At 41.5% G+C, this 21,956-nt stretch overlaps 1 protein-coding gene across 1 annotated transcript in view; it reads left to right on the top strand.

Moving 5' to 3' along the window:
- Window positions 1-21,956, top strand: part of LOC129695437 (dynein axonemal heavy chain 6-like) — a 283,604-nt gene that overhangs the window by 148,323 nt on the left and 113,325 nt on the right. The window contains 6 exon segments of the mRNA XM_055632390.1: window positions 2,452-2,531; window positions 2,534-2,600; window positions 4,115-4,188; window positions 7,475-7,629; window positions 9,647-9,878; window positions 14,606-14,758. Of these exon segments, the coding sequence (XP_055488365.1) occupies window positions 2,452-2,531; window positions 2,534-2,600; window positions 4,115-4,188; window positions 7,475-7,629; window positions 9,647-9,878; window positions 14,606-14,758 (761 nt within the window).

Genomic DNA, 21,956 nt, shown 5'->3' on the forward strand with positions numbered 1-21,956 from the left:
CTTTGCTACTATTTTTCCCTTAACATATCTAAAGAAACTTTTATTGTCCTTCTTTATATTCCTAGCCAGCTTCCCCTCACACTTCATCTTTTCAGACCGTTTTGCCCGTTTTGTTTCCTTCTTTTGTCCTATGAAAGTTATCCCAATCCTCTGGCTTCTGGCTACTCTTTGCTGTGTTATACATCAGTTGCCTCCTACTCCCCTAAAATCTTTCTTCATTTTTGGAATGAAATGATCCTGCGTCTTCCGGATTATGCCCAGAAATTCCTGCCATTGCTGTTCCACCATCATTCCTGCTAGAATCCCTTTCCAGTTGACCTTGGCCAGCTCCTCTCTCATGCTTTTATTGTCCCCTTTGTTCAACTGCATCACTGGCACTTCCGATTTAATCTTCTCCTTCTCAAATTGCAGATTAATACGAATCATATTATGATCACTACCTCCAAGCGGTTCCATTACCTCTAGTTCTCTTATCAAATCTAGTTCATTGGACAACACTAAATCCAGAATTGCCTTTTCTCTGGTCGGCTCCATTACAAGCTGCTCTAAGAATCCATCTTGGAGGCACTCTACAAACTCTCTTTCTTGGGGTCCTGAAGCAACCTGTTATTTTGTTATTTTGGGCAAATAATATTTTAATAAATGGAAAAAAAATGAAATTGTAGCTCAATGTAGTGGACATTCCAGGATGTATGGTTAATTATTGCATCTGAGAGAATTTTGTCTATTCAAAAGCTATGGAGATTAAAATTCTCTCATTCATCTAATTTTATATATATACTAGACCAAGTGCAGACCCGTTGGGTCTGTTCCCCCAACGTGCGGTTGTGGGGGGGAGGCGGCATGCAGCGTCACACACACCAACTATCCCCCCCCCCCCCCCACTCACGCTAATTACCCCCCTTGATATTATATTAATATTATTAATTTGCTCCTTTTACCCCATAACCACCCTATCTACTGGCACATAGCCCCCAACTTGCAGTCACATCTAGAGAGGGGGGGAGGGGGTTTAGAGAGTGAGGGCAGAGAGAGGGGGCAGAGACACAGAGAGAGGGGCAAGAGGGAGAGGGGGTGGTGAGGAGGAGAGAGAGGGAGGGTGGGTGAGAGGGGAAAGGTGGGGGTGGAGGGGAGGGAGGAGGGAGGGGGGAGAGGTGAGGGGGGAGAGGGGAGGGGGAGTGGTGAGGGGGGGGGAGAGGTGGGGAGCAGGGAGGGGGGGGGAGGGGGTAGGGGGTAGGGGTGTGTGGAGGGGAGGGGGGTTTTGGGGAGGGACGGTGGGGGAAGGGATGGAGGGGAGTGGGAGAAAAAGGGGGAGGAGAGAGAGAGGGGGGAGAGGAGAGGGGGGAAGAGGAGAGGAGAGGGGGTTGAGGACGGGGGAAGAGAGAGGGGGGGAGAGGAGGGGGGTTGAGGACAGGGGGGGAAGAGGAGGAGGGGGGGGAGAGAGAGAGGGGGGTTGAGGACAGGGGAAGAGGAGAGGGGGGAGAGAGGAGAGGGGCGAGAGAGGAGAGAGGAGAGGGAGAGGAGAGGATGGGGGGAGCAGGGATGGGGAGAGAAGGGGGGGGGGGAGAGGGGGGTTAGGGGTGTGGAGGGTGGGGGGGGGGGGGGGGGAGGGGGGGGGGGAGAGGGGGGAGGGAGAGGAGAGAGGGGAGAGAGAGAGGAGGGGGGAGAAGAGGGAGAGGGGAGAGGGGGGGAGAGGAGGGGGGGGGGGAGAGGAGAGGGGGGGAGAGAGAGTGCCTTTTTATTTCAACCCAAACCCTCCAAACAACCAGTTGCAGGCAGTGCTTTTTTACATTAATCATATTTTCATTTTCAAACCACATTAAGGGTACTTATTCACAGTTGTGTGGACATGTGTTCAGTTATTCACAGCTCAGAGAAACATGACCCTCTGCCTTCCTCCAGCTTGCAGACTAATTGAGGCACACCACTTCCTGGTTTTATAGTCCATGCCCCCTGCCGCCAGCGGGGGCAGCAGAGAGAATGGGGAATTTTGTAAAATCATTAATATCTCTGTCATTTTTGATCGACTGGAAAAATCCTCGGCACACATGCGGCGGAGTGGGGCTCTGAGCGAGGTGGCCAAAAATGATTGGCATAGGTGCCGGCGTTCTCTCAGAAATCGCAGCACAGATCGCCAAAACCGGTCAAGAACAGACTTTTAGTAATATAGATAGATGTGCATGTGTGCGTGCATGCGTGTTTAAAATATAATTCTCCCCAAATAACTAAATTGCTATCGACAGGAAATTATCAATCCCAAAACTAAGATGTTGCTTACATTTCTGACAAACATTTCAAAACCAGATCCAGCATATTATAACCATGATGCATTTCCCTTTCTGTTTCAAATGTTGTTCCTTCTGTGCAGTTGTATCATTTTCTTTCTCAATTGCTAATTTCTAGAGATTGGATTTTTTTTTCTCAAATACTTTATTTTTGTTTTTTTGTCAGGAATTCTGCAGTGTAATCCTGGGACAGTGAGAAATGAAGAACAAATTTTTCGATTGTTTTGCCACGAATGCCAACGGGTTTTTTCCATGACCGCCTGATCAACAGTGAAGACAAGCTCTACTTTAACAACATGTTGTGTGAAATGGCCAGTAAGAAAATCCAACATATTCAAACATTCAAAGTGATCACAAATTATATCTTAGGAAAAAATCTTTGATTTACTTCAATTCTGGATTTATCTAAATCAATTGCAAAGTTTATTTTGTAACTTGCAATAGTCTTCATGAGAATAGATTGGATGTTTCTCAGGGTCTAAATGTGGTTTCGTGAAATAGATTTAACACCATATTCGATAAATTGCATTTCTTTCAAATTCATAGGTGCAACTAACCAGGAAGCTTTAATGGAACAGGCTACTAGTGTCTAAATTTAACAGAATAGTTGGAATGTCATGTCTATTGCATTACTCACTTTTAAATATAAGGGGACACTATCAAACATGTGGAGTGGGCAACAGAGACAATAATTTAATTTCAAAATGGGCATCTTCAATGCAGTAGATTTTATCAGTCTAATAGAGGTCATATTATCCTCTAAACCTAATAATTTAAAGCGAGTAGAGAAACAATGTTTTGAAATTCACAAATCCTTCATGCAGCTTAAATAAGCCATAAATTGCAAACCAAGCACTTCTGGAGGTCTAGAATTGAAAAGTAGTGAGGTACAAAGTACAATTTACAAAATACAGGAACAGTAAAGATTTAAGCTATAACTGATGCAAGATTGGCACTCTTCCAAAGAGAAGGCTGAAGGATTTAAATCTTTGAAGGAGTTTGACAAGTAGATGAAAAGGCAAAGTGCATACTTGATGTGTCCAAAAGTAAATGTTCTAAATATGACATATTATTAATACATTTAATAGGCAATAAGACAATCCTTGTTTACTCAGAGACTAAATAGAATTAGAACTTTTCCTGTGTTGTTGAGGTGATGAAAAGCATTTGCTTAAGGGAAAAAAATTGTTTGGAGCATCAGCTCTGGTGTATATCAGCTGGACTGAATGAACAGATTCAATTCAGTAATTCTCTGTGATTATAGTTAAGTTGTGCTGCCCACTGTAAAATGAAATCATGGGTGTCACAGTGAGGCGCATTTTTTGTTTCTTAAGATCTATGCATAGGAGAAATTTAATGCAACACAAATATATTTAGTAACATTAATCATCATTTTTTATGAAAAGGCATTTCAGCCTAGAATTTCTTATGTATGCAAAAACCTATGTTAAAATCATACCTTGGGGAGGTCCGAGTTCACTGTGGGTCAGGATTGAGAAGGAATAACATTCCCATTTATGCATAAAATCAATATTTAATGGATGCTGAATATACTCAGAGGGTCGGGAAGATAGAATTTTTAGATATTAGGTTTATGATCTTTTATCAAAATTGTGAATATTGTATTAAAACTATAGGAATTGTCAGTTGAGCTAAAAGTTTATTGTCAACGCCAAAACATTTTTTGATTTGTATTACAGAAAATTGGTAAAACACATACTCTGAAAGAATTGCACTGTATGTTATTTTTTTCCAAATGTATAGTAAATCTTTTGTTTATGTTTTAAACATTTTAATTTCCATAATGACAATATTTATTTCTTTGAAAGACAAACACTTTACAGTTCAGCTGGAGCCAAGCTATTTTACTTCACAATCAATTATTTTTGGTGATTTCCTGAAGGTAAGAAATGCACCTTGCGTTACTTTTATAAAATGCATTTTATTGCTGAATTTATTATAATAGAATTATAGAGTTGTGTTATTTGTCTTATTAGAATGAGTCAATGATAATGCAATCCAATTATTCCAACTTTCTTGTTCTTTTTCTGACATTCCTACTTATTTTTCATTCATGTTGTTAACACATTCTCTTTCTGCTTTCTCTATCTCTCAACCAGTGCTTCCCGACCATAGAAACTTATTTGCACATAAACAACTTTTAATTTCTTGTGGTTCTATAATCAATCACTTTCAAATTGTGTTGTTTGTTTACTTATTTAGTTTAGTTTAGTTTATTATCGCCACATGTGCTGAGGTAAAGTGAAAAACTTTTGTTTGCATGCTATCCAGTCAAAGAAAAGACTTTACATGTTTACAATCAAGCCATCCATAGTACATAAATAAAGGATGAAGGGTGCAAAATTAGTGCAAGATTGTCCGATAAAGCTCGATTAAATATAGTTCATAGGTCTCCAATGAGGTAGATGGGAGGTCAGGGGCGTTCTATAGTTGGTGAAAGGGCTGTTCAGTTGCATAAGTACTGTTGAGAAGAAATTGTCCCTGAATCTGGAGGTAGGCGTTTTCAAGATGTGATAGGAAAGGGGAGAAGAGGAACTGACCAGGATGAGATTTGTCCTTGATTATGCTGCTGGCCTTGCCGAAGCAGCGGGAAGTGTAGATGGAGTCAATGGAAGGGAGGTTGGTTTGCAAGAAGGTCTGGGCTGCGCCCACAACTCTGCAATTTCTTGTGGGCTTGGGGGGACCTGTTCCTAAACCATGTTGTGATGCATCCTGATAAAATGCTTTCTACGGCACATATGTAGTGGTTGGTGTAGCAGACGAATTTTATATCATTCGAGAAATTAACCTTCCAGCCACTAAATGGATGAGCATGGTTAAGGGGAATGTCTTTGAAATGCATGCGAGCTCACCCACAGAGACCTTCAGAGCTTCTTCAAAGATAAGTCTTCAAAACACAGTTTTTGGATGAATAAATGCTTTATTGTTGATAGAAAACAGTAAGATACATGCAAATTTCTTCTGACTCATTACTACTATCTTCATAAAACTCCAGCTTATCACTTTAAACATTAGAAAACTCCTCGTGCCTCCGTTACACTTTGCATGTTCTCCTTTACACCTCGCATGGTCGAAGGGTAAACCTTCTCCATGGTCTCACCAATCTAATCTAAAAACTAAACTTCTGCACAAGCTACATAGCCCAAAACACACTCAAAAATACTTCATAAATCCCACCCACAATATAACGGGCAGATTGTTGGGGACATGCTGAACTTCCTAAGCCTTTTAAGGAAGTAGAGGCATTGGTGTACTTTCTTGGCCATAGCTTCAATGTGGCTGGTCCAGGCCAAATTACTGGTGCTATTTATTCATAAGAGCTTGAAGCTTTCGATCATGTATACTTTGGCACTGTCAATGTATACTGCTTTGCTTCCTGAAGTCAATCACATTCTCCTTTGTTTTGCTGATATTAAGGGTCTTGGCACCAATTTACAAGGTTACCAATCTCCATTCTGTACTCCGTCTCCTCATTATTTTATATCCGGCCCTCCTTGGTGGTGTCATCTGCGAGCTTGTATATTAAGTTGGATTAGTATTTGGCTGCACACTCATGAGTGTATAATAAGGAGTATAGAAAGGGCTGAGACATTCTTGTGGGGCACCAGTTTTGAGAATTATCATAGAGAATGATTTGTCACCTATCCTCTCTGATTGTGGTCTATTGTCAGGTAATTTAGGATACAGTCGCAGAGGAAAGTGCTGACTCCAAGTTCCACGGATTTTGAGATGAGCTAGATTGGGCTTATCCTTCAGCTTATCTTCTACCTCTGGAAAACTTTTCTCCCTATTTGCTCTATCAAAACCATTCACAATTCTTAAACGTCGCACTTAATACTTAAAAAATCACTTTTTAAAAATGTTTCTTCCTTCTCCTCCCTGAAGCTTTTGCATCCTTAGAATTCAGCACAAGGTTCTCCAGCTGAGGCTGACTGTTATTTTCTAAAGTTTTAGTATACTCCTCTATTCTTTTAACTATGTTCTTGTGAATAAAAACAAATTTTCCAAATTAATGTTGATACCTTTCTCAAAGGATCCAAAGGATCTGAATAAAGACATCCCCTTTGAAGTTTGCTTGATAATCCCCTTTGACGTTATATCTCTTCATTCATATTGTATGGCCTCATTCTTCTCCAGTCACTTCACTTTACACAATCCTGCATCAAACATCATCTGTCATTTTACCATATGCATCTGAAATTGATTACAATCCCCTTTACTTTTACTTGCATTTCTGAGTTCTATGATATCAGCAAGCTTAGAAATTACCCCATGTATATGCACGCCCAGATCATTGACATCTAATGAAAAAGCTTATTATTGTTTTCTTCTTTTATTGCAAATGCCATTGCATTGCTCTAAATGGACTCTAAGCAAATAAAAATAGGTATTAAATGTCACAACTTGTAAAAAGGTTTAATTAGAGGCATTCTGGATGGAAATAGGTTCTTCGGCGCATTTAGTACATGCCAAGCATTAATCACCCAGTTGCACAAGTAATAGATTAATCCCACTTTTCATTCTTCTCACATTGCCATCAATTCCCCCAAGACTCTACCATTTAGCTATCCTTGGCAGCAATTAGAGTTGTGAATCAATCCACCACCTTTAGGATGTGGAACAAAACAGGAGCATCTAAAAGGTGCCCTTGTAGTCAGTGGGAGACCTTGTAAACTCCACACAGATTGACAACTATCATTGTCAGGATTGCACTTGAGTCTCTGGCTCTACGAGGCAGCGGTTGCTTCACACTGCTGTCCAAAATTTGTGCCTGGAGTCACAGGATGCTGATCAAGTCTGAAAAGAATACTTCTCATTGGTATTCACATTGGAGAAAGATACGGTGGATATAAAATTCAGGGAGAGGGATGGCGAGATTGAAGGCATGTTAGTATCAAGAGGGAGGATGTGTTTGATTATTGGCATTAAGTTTTCCACCAAATGTATTTAGGTTATTCCATCCCATACATTGTTCGCTGTAATATCAGTGCTTTATTGTTTTTTTTTAATCTGATCTTATTCCAAGTATAAATTATTTTCTATGTACTCATGCTCTGTATAATTATTGCTAACTTGCCATTATTATTAAGTCAATGGAGAGACAAATTCCAGGGAATTTGTTATTTATGAGTAACTTGCACAATGAAATTCACAATTAATCCTTTCAGATTGGAGCAGAAAAATCAGACCGACTTTATGAAGATCTTAACAATTATGGAAAAGTAAAATCTATTCTTCGGGAATACATGGATGATTATAATATGGTTAGTTCCAAAGAGATGAAATTGGTTTTCTTCCAAGATGCTGTCGAGCATGTTTCCAGGTATTTACTTTAGGATTTGCTGTTTTTTTTTGTTAATATGCTTGTAAATATACACAATATATAAATGCTGTCTTCCCATGAACAGTATAGTATAATTGGCCAAAGGCTCCAATGCCCAAAGCACAGCTAGAATTGCAGATGGATTGCTGATTCAAGAATACTGTCACTGCATACCTTCATATATCATGGGGATGAATGCATCCTGTGGTTGCCCTACATATGTCACAACAGTAGGCTACAAGTGTTCTTGGGATGTTCTGGGATATCCCAGTAATTCAAGGCAGTAAATGATCTGCTAGATGCAGCAGGATAATGAAAATATATACATTAAAAAACTGCAGATGCTGAAAATTAAAATTAAAAATAGAAAATGTGAGGAAAGCATAACAGATCAGGTTATATTGGGAGAAAGAGTTAAAGACCACGTTGTAAGCAAGATGATCATGGGTGACTTTAACTGATTAAGGATGATCTGAAAAATACACAAAAAAACGCCAGACACCAGCAATATGCCATTCAGTAGCACGATCATGTGAAATAAGAGCAAGGACTTATGTTCCACAATCTCAAGCAAGTTTGTAAACCTTCACTCAGCTTTTAAGGGAATTAAATTCTCCCAAAAATAAGCCAAAAATAGATTGGAGTACTTCAGGTACAACCTCACCAAACCCTATCCACCTGAAGCATTTGACTTGCATCTCATGCCAAAGGCCATTTAAAGACTACTCTGCTTTTCTGTTCTTGCATCAAAACAGATAAACAAATATTGCCTCTCTCTTATATCCCATCCATTTACATTTTGCCTCTCATTTAGCCAATGTATACGCCTTTGGAGACAATTTCTCTTCACAACATACATTACAACCTATCTTTGTATTGTCATCCAATTCAGATACATTAGGTACAGTCAATCTCTTCTGTCACTGATGTAGATTGTAATTAACCTGGCTTCCTGCACAGATCACAAAAGCATCCTCCTTGTTATAGATTGTCAACTTACCAGTTACATCTATGCTTTGTTCTAAGCTACAGTCTTTGCTGATATTATTCTGAACTGCAAGGACCATCATTTTGTGCAGTAAATGATGGAAACAAAGAAATGCAGATGCTGGTAAAAAAACACAAAAGGCCACAAAGTGCTGGAGTAACCCAGCAGGTCAGGCAGCATCTCTCGATAACATGGATAGGTGACGTTTCTTCTCCCTCTCCTACACCAGACTGGTTGTAGGGGGTGAGAAAAAAACGGGGAAAGGAGAGAGGCTGGACAAACCATGGCAGGTAACACGGTGACAGGCAGATGGTTGGAACAAAGGCTAGAGATAAGAACAATCGGTGTGAGACAAGTTTAAAGAGTTGCAGATTTTTAAGCCAAGGGGAGGAAAGTGGTGGGTGGATGGGTGAGGTGTGGAGTAGAGGGGAGGTAAAGGTGGGAGTCCAGCAGAGGGAAAGGAGGGGGACTAAAGGGGTGACGGGTGGGTGGGGAGAAAAGAGTGGTGGGGTGATTAGTTAGAGATGACCTAATATTAGTGAATTCAACTTTCATACTCTGGGTTGAAAGCTATCCAAGTGGAATATGAGATGCTGTTCCTCCAGTTTGCACATGGTCTCACTCTGCCAATGGAGGAGGCCAACGAATAAACGTTTAGTTTAGTTCTTAATCTCACCATTTGCCCACTGTTTTTTTTTTAAAGTTCCTCACACTTTTTTGCTCCTTAGCAACCTTGTTTTTTTATTATACCTGTTGAGTCTTCTACTGTGAAGGCAGACGCCAGATATCTCATACTTCTCCTTATTCCAAATGATGAATTTTCTCTCGGCTTCCGATGGACCAATTTCCGACGTTCTCTTTCTGTACCTTTGAAGCTCTTAAAATCTGTTTAATATTTGTGATTGCTTTTTGCCCCAGCATTTGGTATTGTTTATTTACATTATCAGGTACTGTGGGTCAAAGTTTGGTTACAAATTGATGTTTAATCATTAGGATTCTGTGTAAAATGTTTCTATAATTGCCTTGCAGAATTGCTCGTATGATTCGCCAGGAACGAGGAAATGCACTTCTTGTGGGTGTTGGGGGTACAGGCAAACAGTCACTCACACGATTGGCAGCTCACATCTGTAATTACAAATGCTTTCAAATTGAGCTCAGCCGTGGCTATAACTATGAATCGTTTCATGAGGATCTTCGATCTCTTTATAAATTGGCTGGGGTTGAGGAAAAAGATACTGTCTTTCTCTTTACCGACACACAGGTATGACTTTAAAATAATCAGTAACTTTGCATTTGTAATTTGTAAAAAATAAATAATGTGATACAAATCACTGTAATTGTTCATAACATCAGTTTGAAATGTTCTGCTGGTAAGAACAGAAATTGGAACGATTACAGCAGGATTTTAATCAGTTGGGCAGATGTGGGCTGAGGAATGGTTAATGGAGTTTAATGCAGATAAGTGCGAAGTGTTAAATTTTGGGAAGTCAAACCAGGGTTGTACCTTTCCAGTGAATGGGGGAGTGTTGTAGGGCAGAGGGATCGAGAAGTGCTGGTGTATAATTCCTTTAAAGTAGCGTCTCAGATAGATAAGGAAGTCAATAAGGCTTATGGCACATTGGCCTTCATCAGTCAGAGTTCTGAGTACATAATATAATAACAAGGAACTGCAGATGTTGATTTATATCAGACTAAGACAAAATGCTGCAGTATTGCAACAGGTCAGGCAGCATCTCTGGAGAACATGGATAGGCAATGTTTTGGATTGGGACTCTTCGTCAGACTGATTGTAGGAGAGCAGGAAAGAAAGCCAGAAGAGAGAAGGGGCAGGCGAGAGCAAGGGCATTAATAGAGAACAACAGGTGAATGTTTATTGATAGGCAGATTGTTGGACAAAGCCCACGGGTGAAGAGGAAGGTGTAAGCCTTAAAAGGATAAAGCGTTACAGATGGTTATAGTCAGGAATAGAAATGCTGTGCATTGTGTAGCCATTGGAAAGCATGCCTATGGAGGGCAGAAACTGGGTGCATGTTCTCCATAGACGCAGCCTGACATGAGTTACTCCAGCATTTTGTGTCTTTTATAGAGTATGGAAGTTGTGATGTTATGTTACTGTTGTACAAAACGTTGGTAAGGCCACATTTGGAGTATTGTGTTCAATTTTGGTCATATTGCGAAGCTGGAAGTTCAGAGAAGATTTACAAGGATGTCAGGAATTGAAGGCTTGAGTTATAGAGAACGGTTGGAGAGGCTAGGACTTTATTCCTTGGAACGCATGAGAATGACTTGTGAACATTTAGAGGTGTATTAAATCATTATAGTGGAATGAGGGGAATTGAGAGGGTTGAAGCACAAAGTATTTTACCCAGAGTAGGGGAATCATATACCTGAGGACATACTTTAAGTTTAAGGTGAAAGGGAGTTTAATAAGAACCTGAAGAGTGCATGAAGCTGCCAGCGGAGGTAGTTTAGGTTAGTACTGTAACAACATTTAAAAGACATTTGGACAGATACAGGAAAATATAGAGGGATATAGGGATGATTCTTCAGTGTGTCTACTTTGGTGTCCCTCAACTTTGATGCTCTATATAAGGAAAATCTGTAATTCTATCCCATTTCTTCTTTTTCTATATTGTTAATAAACATAATCCTCATAAATAAAGATTAAACCGGAAATCAATATAGTGTTATTTTTATTTTTTCCCGATGTTCGATGAACCCCCCACCCCCGAAAACCGCTTGGCCCGATGGTTACTTGTGGAATTTCAAGTCAGCATATTTATTTAATGGGGGATCGATCTGAAATGAAAATACTTTTAAACGCTAGGTATTGATAATTATCACCCTTAAAAAAAATCCTCTATTCTTGATAAAATTATAAATCTTACTGCATTTAAAAAAAAATCCTTGTCCCGATGATTGGAGCCATTACCATCACTCAGCCTTGTTGAGCCATCCCACATGGCTATTGTAAACAAGTGTACGAAGACTGGTGTTTGTCAGCTTTAATCATCAATCATAATGGCACAATACACGTTAGTTCCACTCTACCACTAGTGCGGCTACGTAATATAGGAAGTGAGTGTTGATATGAAGTGTTCAATAGGGTGGAGTTAGTGGTAGTACATTACTCTGATTGGTTCACATGCAATATTCCATCTACATCCTTCCCCGTAGAGGAAAGAGTTGTTAGATTACGTGCGGTTAAACATACTCGCTGTATCTGTCCGGTGGTCTACTAACCCGACCCAAGCACGTGCGGACAAACCCATCTCCCTCCATTCCGGAAGGGTTAGTAGGGCTGGGTGGTGGAGAACCTGAGAATGAGAATGCAGCCGGGGAACCTGGAGATGAACTGCAGGGCGAACATACAGGACCAGGAGCACTGGGGAGTGGGGGGGGAACTGAACATCGCGGGGAATACATGCTGGGGTCAGTGGGTCGTGGATGGACGACAGCAGCAGGCGCCTTGAAAACCAACGGCGGGGCATGAGGACCGGGAGGAGCTGGGGCCTTGTAGTGCGGGACATCAGGCGCTGGGTGGGAAAGCCCAGGACACAATCCCTGGAGATGTTTCTTAGGTTTAACAGATCTAGGTAGACATTGGATTTGGCAAGATGTGAATGTTCCATTAGCTGCTTTGCGCTCCTGACAGCATGCTCCGCAAGGCCATTGGATTGAGGGTATTCGGGGCTGCTGGTGACATGCCGAAAATTCCATTGTCTTGCAAAGTATTTAAATGCTTGGCTGGTGAACTGTCTTCCATTGTCAGTTTGCAATCAAACCGGTACACCGAATACAGAAATATATCTCTGAAGCTTTTGTATCACCATCTCAGACGTTATGGTAGGTAGCAGATCAAGTTCAAACCAATTGGAATAGGAATCATCTTCTGATCCCACTTCTGACACCATGTAAACAAGTGTACGGATACTGGATGGTGTTTAAGTCAGCTTTAATCATCAGTCATAATGGCACAGTACAATACAAGTTAGTTCCACTCTACCACTAGTGCGACTATGTAAAATAGGAAGTGAGTGTTGATATGAAGTGTTCAATAGGGTGCAGTTAGTGGTAGTACATTATTCTGATTGGTTCACATGCAATAACCAATCTACAGCTATAAATAGAATAGACGCAAACTTTCAATCTCAAAAGACCGCGGAATTCAAAAGTCCCCTACCTTGTGAATTTCTCCTGATTCGCGGGATGAGAAGTGTGTGAAAACTACATTTATTGCTGCATAGCGGGTACGGACCTTTAATCAACGCCATTCCCTAACCGTGCTGAACACGTAGAATTTATTTTTTTAATCCTTCTTTTTTGATTTGTTCTGGAGAACAAATCGTGCCATGTGCCGTTCGGGAAACGATATGACCAGGCATGGCCTTGCGGCGAGGCGCTCCTGGGTTAATGGCTTGGGCCACCATTCCCATCACGGCCACATCCACAATTTAACCCCCGATCTCCATCCAGCTCCAGCCGGACACAAAGCCGTTGCAGCCGTCGCATCTTCCCGTGACCTGATGTCCCTCTTCACGCCCGCCCTCTTCAGCCCTTGCTCCCCGGTGGGGGAACAAGGGCTGAAGAGGGCCGAATGTGGAGAGAGACATCTGGTCACGGGAAGATGCGACGGCTGCGTGTCTGGCTGGACCTGGAGCTGCTGGTGCTGGAGATGGAGCTGGAGCTGCGGCAGCTGGAGATCGGGGGTAAATAGCCCCAGCCCCAACCCTAGCCCCAACCCTAACCCTAATCCTAGCCACAGCCACAGCCCCAACCCTAACCCCAATCCCAACCCCAACCCCAGCCCCAGCCCCAACTCTAACCCCACCCCCAGCCCTACCCCCAGCCCTACCCCCAGCTCCAACCCCAGCACTAGCCCGAACCCCGGCCTAAAGATAGTTTTAGTCATCTCCATCATGTGACGCTCCCAAACTTGATCATCTCCACCATGCTGAGTCATATCCGTCACATGAGTAAAATAATGTGTAAAATAATACAATTACCATAATTACCAATTGTAATTGGCAAATGAACAGTATGTTTCTGCCTATTCATATTGTTTTAGAAGAAGTTGGTGAAAAGTTATGTGAAGGTTACCATTCTTGCTGAAAATCACCACTTTTCTCGGTTTAAACTTTTACGAAGGTTTCAAATCAATGCGTTAGACTGAAAATGTTTTTTTTTGGTGGTTTATTTGATGAAGATACTCTATAATTTGAAAGACTGCGACAAAAATTTGATTTTATATTCTTAAAACAGTTATATTTTACAGTGTTGTTCATCATAAAAAATATGACGGATATGACCGAATGCAATAGGCAGCATGGATAAAGACCACGAAAAAATTGATTAAATTCTCTAAAAGATTGCGCCAAACATATTTTTCCCATAGTAGAGATGTTCATCTATATGAAATAACATTCAAAGTTGCAAAAATTTAAGTTTTATGTTCGGGTTTCCAGAAACTTAAAAGTAGACTTACTGAAGAATCACCCATAGGCCAAATGCCAGGCACATGGAACTAGTGTAATTGGGGCATCTTGTTTGGCATGAGGAAGTTAGAGAATTTAATCAATTATTTCCACGCTGAATGACTCTTTGACTTTACATTTTCATTTAGATTTTCACATTATACTATGCATTAGTACTTCATATGCATGGAGGGTGAAGGGGAAAATTGTGGACTTCTTTCAACTTAGCCACAATAAATGTTGCAGAATAAGTGCAAAATAACTTATCACCTTTATTTTCAGTTCAATTACTGTCACTTCTGCTTCATCTTCAGATATCTTCAGATATCAGATATTAACTTCAGATATCACTTCATCTTAAAAATTCTAACTGAATTAAGAAAATACCCCTAGGGGAGTAATTTTATTGTCATTTCTAGCATAAATATTATAATAGCCTGCCAGTTGATGATTGTGTTTCCTAATTATGTTTGTCCACCTGCAATTTTGCTAATATATGTATGTTTTCAAACAGATAGTAGTAGAGGGATTTCTGGAAGACATCAATAACATCCTCAACTCAGGAGAGGTCCCAAATTTGTTTGAGAAAGAAGAGCTTGAGTATGTCCTTGCAGCCACACGTCCAAAAGCTAAAGAGGTTGGAATACCAGAAGGAAACCGAGACGAAGTAAGATTATAAGTGCTGATGCCATTGGTGTCACAATTTTAGTCTGAGGATATATTTAATATGCGGGATTTTATGCATTGGAAAGCATACATTCCTTTGTTGATGAACCAACCATTGGGGAAAGGCAACATATCTCCCATGTGAAAGTATGGTGCAATGATTGAGGTGTTCTTTTCTGAAGAATTAATGGAATTATTTTATTCGGTCTCAAAATATTTTGTGAACAATGGAAAATTACTTAACCTACCTGATCTCCCAGTGGCTCAGCACCTCAACTTCTCCCTCCCATTCCCAATCTGATCCTTTCTGTCCTAGGCCTCCTCTATTGTCAGAGTGAGGCCCAGCACAAATTGGAGGAACAGGACCTGATATTTCACTTGGGTAGTTTGCACCCCAGCGGTATGAACATTGACTTCTCTAACTTCAGATAACCCTTGCTTTCTCTCTCTCCATCCCCTTCCCAGTTCTCCCATTAGTCTTGCAATGTCCGACTACAGTCTATCTTTGTCCCGCCCCCTCCCTGACATCAGTCTGAATAAGGGTTTCGCCCATTGTCCAGAAATGCTGCTCCACCCCAGCTGAGTTACTCCAGCATTATGTGTCTACCTTCGCAAAATGGCTCTACATGTACATTTGTACATATATGTACAGGACATATTTTTTAACCAAAGGGTCACACAGGTTGCCCACTGATTTTCCGGCATCTCATGATCCCCCCTCTATAATCCTATAATCCAGATAAAATCACGAGAACTCAGTTCAAATTCCCTGAGTGCCATTGCGAGCAGCAAGTGCTCTTTCGTGTGGTGTCCATTAGTCACGAAAGAGTGATTTTGGTAACTAACTAACTATATGAAGGATTTAGGGATTTGGATCAATGAATAGAGAAAGCACATGCTGAAGAGCACAAATAACTATTAAAAAAAAGTACAAGTAAAACACAGAAAAACTATCAACTATCAGTAAAGATACACAATACAAAATAACAGATGTGTCACCCCCCCCCCCCCCCCCCCCCCCAAGCGAAATTATGTCCCACCGAGACACTTACTAAATTCCCCCCCCCCCCCCCCCCCCCCCCCCCCCCCCCCCCCCCCCCCCCCCCCCCACCCCCCCCCCCCCCCCATATTCCCCCCCCCCCCCCAAAAAATTAGATTCCCCCCCCCCTACCCCCCCCCCCAACCCCCCCCCCCCCCATCGAGTGTTGAATTCTCCTACCAAGCTCTCTTTCTCCCTCTCTCCTTCTCTCCTCTCTCTCTCTTTCTCTCCACTCTCCTCTCACTCAAAGCTCATGCTCTAATGGTAGAAGCATCTACGTATATTTTTTATTTCCTAGAATCTATGTGTCAAACCAGCTGTCCTCCTTAGTACCATAATGATGTGAGATGTGTCCTGTCAGATGCCAATCTTGTCGGGGATGTCTCTAGGATGGCATATCTTAGTGACTTCGCAGGTGGCCTCATGATTTAATGGTCCCTTCGAGTTAGCCTAATGGGCCTGTCCCACTTAGGTGTTTTTTTTTGGCGACTGCCGTCGACTGTCATAGTCATAGCAGGTCGCAGAAAAAACAGCGACTGGGCGAATGTGCCTGTCCCACTTACGACATTGCCGAGTGCCAGCAAATACGACATTGAAATTCACCAAAGTCAGCACAAAGTGGTGACACCTTACGACATCCTGGCGACTGCCTACATCAACCTTTCGACAACCTACGATGTGTACCTGCGCCACTGTTGCCTAAAAATTTTCAACATGTTGAAAGTTTTTCGGAGACCAGAAAGATGCTACGATTCTTTGGATTGAGGAGACTACTCACGACCATACAGGCGACACCCCGGCAACCATTGGTGACCATGTGGTATTCCTTATTCTGCATACGTTGTAGTTGGCTGTTCCCCCCGGTCTGGTGAGAACTGTACGCTCTCCCTCCCTGTGTCTGTCACTTCCTGTCCCCTATGCCCATATATATACGCCACTTTGTGCATCTAATGACCGCCCCCAAGTGTCCAAAATAATACTGCAAGATAAATCTAAACAAAATAATATAATTTGCCAACAGTAGCTATCCTAAACACACTAGCCCCTAATTGTTCAACGTATATAACAAAACAATTACCAATAAACATTAAAAGGAGCTATAAAAACATTCCACATTTTCAAAAAAAAGGTATGTACTATGTGTTGGCATTTAATCTTCTTTAGTGATTCTTCAATCTTCTCTTTCTTCTTCTTATCCTTCTTGCTGTACCTAGGTCTCAGCTTCTTGGAGCAGACATATCTTTGTTATCGGTCTTTCCAAGATGTTGCTCTTACTCTGAAGTCGAAATGTGCACACGAGACCTTGTGAGTCTGGTATGGTCTCCAATATTCTGCCCATTAGCCAGGAGCCTCGTGGTGCAGTGGAATCAGCCACCACAACAATGTCACCTGGAGCAAAGCTTCTCCTTACCCTTGACAATTGTTGTCATTCTTGGATTAGAGGCAAGTATTCTTGTGTCCACCATTTCCAAAAGAGATCTGCCATATATTGCACCTGTCTCCATCTGCATTTAATGTCCAAGTCTTCCTTCACAAAGAGTCCAGGTAGTATTGGCTTGGTTTTCAACAGAAGAAAATGGTTTGGTGTAAGTACTTCCAGGTCCATTGGATTATCAGAACTCTTGGTAATGGGTCAATCATTTAAAATTGCTTCAACTGCACAAATTAAAGTTTGCAATCCTTCATCATCCAGAACTTGTTGGTTAAGAACAGAGCACAGCACTTTCGAACCATACGGATCAATCGTTCCCAAACACAGCCATGATGGTATCCTGCTGGGGGGTTAAAATACTACCTTTTCCCTCGCTGAAGCATAGCATTCTGGATCTTATCCCGATTCCAGCCATTCTCTTTTCAATTTTCAATTCTCTTTCCTCTCCGATAAAATTTGGGCCTGTCTGATTTTAAAGATGAAACTTGACCTCGCCGACAGATGAATCTTCGTAATGCATGGATGCAGGAGTCTGTGTCAAGTGTACCGCCCTGCTTGTCATGCAGGTGAAGATTACACCATACATTTTAACAAGACTTCATCCTCTCTTGATCTCCATAGGACCGAAGTAGTCTATTCCTACATCTGTAAATGGAGGCTTGTCTGGTAGAATCCTCTCCAGGCGCAAATCTGCCATTTTTTGTTCTCCAACTCTTCCCCGCTGTCGTCTACACACAACACAGTCTGTTATGACCTTTCTTGCAGCAGAGTTAGCTTTGATAATCCTGTGTCTTTTACGGGGGCATGTGATTTCTACCTCCATATCCGAGCTGTTCATGGATATATCGTAACAGTAGTGTTGATATGTGAAGGTCCTTCGAGAGAATAATAGGATTTTTGGCCTCTTCAGACATCGCAAGCCTATTCAGGCAACCACCTACTCCCAGAAATCCATCATCCAGCACTGGATTTAGCTTGTACAAATGACTGCTTCTTTTGACACCATTTTTACCAGCTTCTAATACTGATAGTTCTTTGAATCTTTGTCTTTGACTGAAAGAGATGACTGCGTTTTCTGCTTGGAGAAGATCTTCAGTACATAAACACTATCTGCGGAGTGGTGCTTTAAAGACTTGCATCTCCTTATGAACCTTTTCCATTAGCTTGCCAGGATCTTTTTCAAAGCTATTCATAGCAGTCTGAATCTCCTTTCTTTTTCGAGTCAACTGCAAGAGTATTGTCCTTACTTTAAGAAACCAAGCTACAGCAGTCTTCCGATTCCTCCAAGATGAGAAATAGGTGATGAGAGAGTCTGTGGGGTTCAATGGATCCTTGACAATGACTGTTGATTGTGATGTCTTGTTTGATTTCCAGATCATTAGCAGAGATTGCAGATTCCAAGTGAAGCTTTGCCCATTCTCTGTCTGGCTTACAGAGAAACTCTGGTTCATTGATCCATCTCTTGCAGCTTAAGAAGTGGTCTGCTGTAGGTCCTCCAGAGCAAGGGTTCCCAACCTGGGGTACATTTACCCCCAAGGGGTAAATTAAATTTCGCCTACCCAGGGGATAAATTTGTTGAATCTAGATTTGTTAAAAACAGTATTTAAAAAATGTCACCTTTGTTGGTTGCTTTACCATGTTAAAAGTATAAACTCAAATTACTGAACAAAACAGTGTGGGGGTAAATTTACTTTCGAAAAGTTGCCAGGTGGTAAACGGGACAAAAAAGGTTGGGATCCCCTGCACTAGAGGCTCCATCTGCAGGATTTTCCTTTGTGCCAACATATCTCCATTGTGATACATCAGTAGCATCCCTTACAAAAGCGATCCTTTTTGCTACGAATGTTTGGAAGTGTTAACCATATAACCATATAACAATTACAGCATGGAAACAGGCTATCTCGTGTCTTTTACGGGGGCATGTGATTTCTACCTCCATATCCGAGCCGAACAATTATTTTCCCTTAGTCCCACCTGCCTGCACTCATACCATAACCCTCCATTCCCTTCTTATACATATGCCTATCCAATTTATTTTTAAATGATACCAACGAACCTGCCTCCACCACTTCCACTGGAAGCTCATTCCACAGCGCTACCACTCTCTGAGTAAAGAAGTTCCCCCTCATGTTACCTCTAAACTTCTGTCCCTTAATTCTGAAGTCATGTCCTCTTGTTTGAATCTTCCATATTCTCAAAGGGAAAAGCTTGTCCACATCAACTCTGTCTATCCCTCTCATCATTTTAAAGACCTCTATCAAGTCCCCCCTTAACCTTCTGTGCTCCAGAGAATAAAGACCTAACATTAAACCTTTCTCTGCAACTTAGTTGTTGAAACCCATGCAACATTCTAGTAAATCTCCTCTGCACTCTCTCTATTTTGTTGACATCCTTCCTATAATTGGGCGACCAAAATTGTACACCATACTCCAGATTTGGTCTCACCAATGCCTTGTACAATTTTAACATTACATCCCAGCTTCTATACTCAATGCTCTGATTTATAAAGGCTAGCATAACAAAAGCTTTCTTTACCACTATATGAGATTCCACCTTCAAGGAACTATGCACGGTTATTCCCAGATCCCTCTGTTCAACTGTATTCTTCAATTCCCTACCATTTACCATGTACGTCCTATTTTGATTTGTCCTGCCAAGGTGTAGCACCTCACATTTATCAGCATTAAACTCCATCTGCCATCTTTCAGCCCATTCTTCCAAATGGCCTAAATCACTCTGTAGACTTTGGAAATCCTCTTCATTATCCACAACACTCCCTATCTTGGTATCATCTGAATACTTACTAATCCAATTTACCACACCTTCATCCAGATCGTTGATGTACATGACAAACAACAAAGGACCCAACACAGATCCCTGAGGCACCCCACTAATCACCTGCCTCCAACCCGACAAACAGCCATCCACCATTACCCTCTGGCATCTCCCATTCAGCCACTGTTGAATCCATCTTGCTACTCCTGCATTTATACCCAACAGTTGAACCTTTTTAACCAACCTTCCATGAGGAACCTTGTCAAAGGCCTTACTAAGGTCCATATAGACAACATCCACTGCTTTACCCTCATTAATTTCCCTAGTAACCTCTTCAAAAAATTCACGAAGATTAGTCAAACAAGACCTTCCAGGCACAAATCCATGTTGACTGTTCCTAATCAGACCCTGTTTATCCAGATGCTTATATATATTATCTCTAAGTATCTTTTCCATTAATTTGCCCACCACCGAAGTCCTAAGTATCTCTAAGTATCTTTTCCATTAATTTGCCCACCACTGAGTGTTTGGTTTCTTTGTTGATGTACTTAAGCACTGTTGTGCTATCAGTCCAGAAGATGGATTTGTCCAGTTGAAGCTGCAATTTCTTTTGCAGCATTGTGTCAATCGCTAGGACTACAGTTGTACGCTCCATTCTGGGAATTGTCATTTGTTTTAATGGTGCCACTCTGGCTTATCCCATTATGAATGCAACATGCACTTCTTTGTTATCATCTTCTAGTCTTAGATATGAAACAGTACTGTAGCCACTTTCGCTTGCATCTGAAAAATGGTGCAGCGGTGCATATCTGATTTGACCAAAGTTTGTGGATTTCATGTACTGGTCCACTTTAAATTCCACCATCTTGTTGAGATCTGCTAACCATCCTGTCCATTGCTGAGAGAAGGTTTGGGGTATGTTTTAATCCCATCTGACTCTTTCCTTACATAGCTCCTGCGTAATCAGCTTGACTGACAGAGTAAATGGTGCTAGAAATCCTAAAGGGTCGTATATAGGGCCGACCATTGACAAGATGCCCCATCTTGTCTATGGTCGTTCCTGTGCAGCAATTCTGAACTTGAACACATCTGTTTGAATGCTACAGTGCAAGCCTCATGCTCTTTCCATCCGCAGATGTCTTTGTCCAAGCCCAATCTGTAATGGGATTTATCTACAGGCCCCCAAACAGTAGCCTGGATATAGGGTGCAAGTTGAATCAAGTGTTAAAATTGGCACGTTGTAAAGGTAATGCTCCTTGTTATGGGAGATTTCAACATGCAGGTAGACTGGGAAAATCAGGTTGGGACTGGACCACAAGAAAGGGAGTTTGTGGAGTGCCTCAGCGATGGATTCTTAGAGCAGCTTGTACTGGAGCCTACCACGGAGAAGGCAATTCTGGAATTAGTGTTGTGCAATGAACCGGATTTGATAAGGGAACTCGGGTAAAGGAGCCATTAGGAAGTAGTGACCATGATATGGTAAGTTTTAATCTATAATTTGAGAGGGAGAAGGGTAAATCGGAGGTGTCCATGCTACAGTAGAACAAAGGGGACTATGGAGCCATGAGGGAGGAGCTGGCCAAAGTTGACTGGAAAGATACCCTAGCAGGGATGACAGTGGAACAACAATGGTAGGTATTTCTGGGAATAATACAGAAGGTGCAGGATCAGTTAATTCTAAAGAAGAAAGATTCTAAGGGGAGCAAGAGGCGACCGTGGCTGACAAGGGAAGTCATGGACAGTATAAAAATAAAAGAGAAGAGAAGACGTACAATATATAAAGATAAGCGGGAAGCAAGAGGATTGGGTAATGTTTAAAGAGCAACAGAAGATAACTAAGTAGGCAATACGGGGAGAAATAATGAAGTATGAAAGTAAGCTAGCCAAGAATATAAAGGAGGATAGTAAAAGTTTCTTTAGGTATGTGAAGAGGAAAAAATTAGTTGGGACCAA

The sequence above is a fragment of the Leucoraja erinacea genome, chromosome 3 (assembly GCF_028641065.1).
Source record: "Leucoraja erinacea ecotype New England chromosome 3, Leri_hhj_1, whole genome shotgun sequence".
In the NCBI taxonomy this organism is placed as follows: Eukaryota; Metazoa; Chordata; class Chondrichthyes; order Rajiformes; family Rajidae; genus Leucoraja; species Leucoraja erinaceus.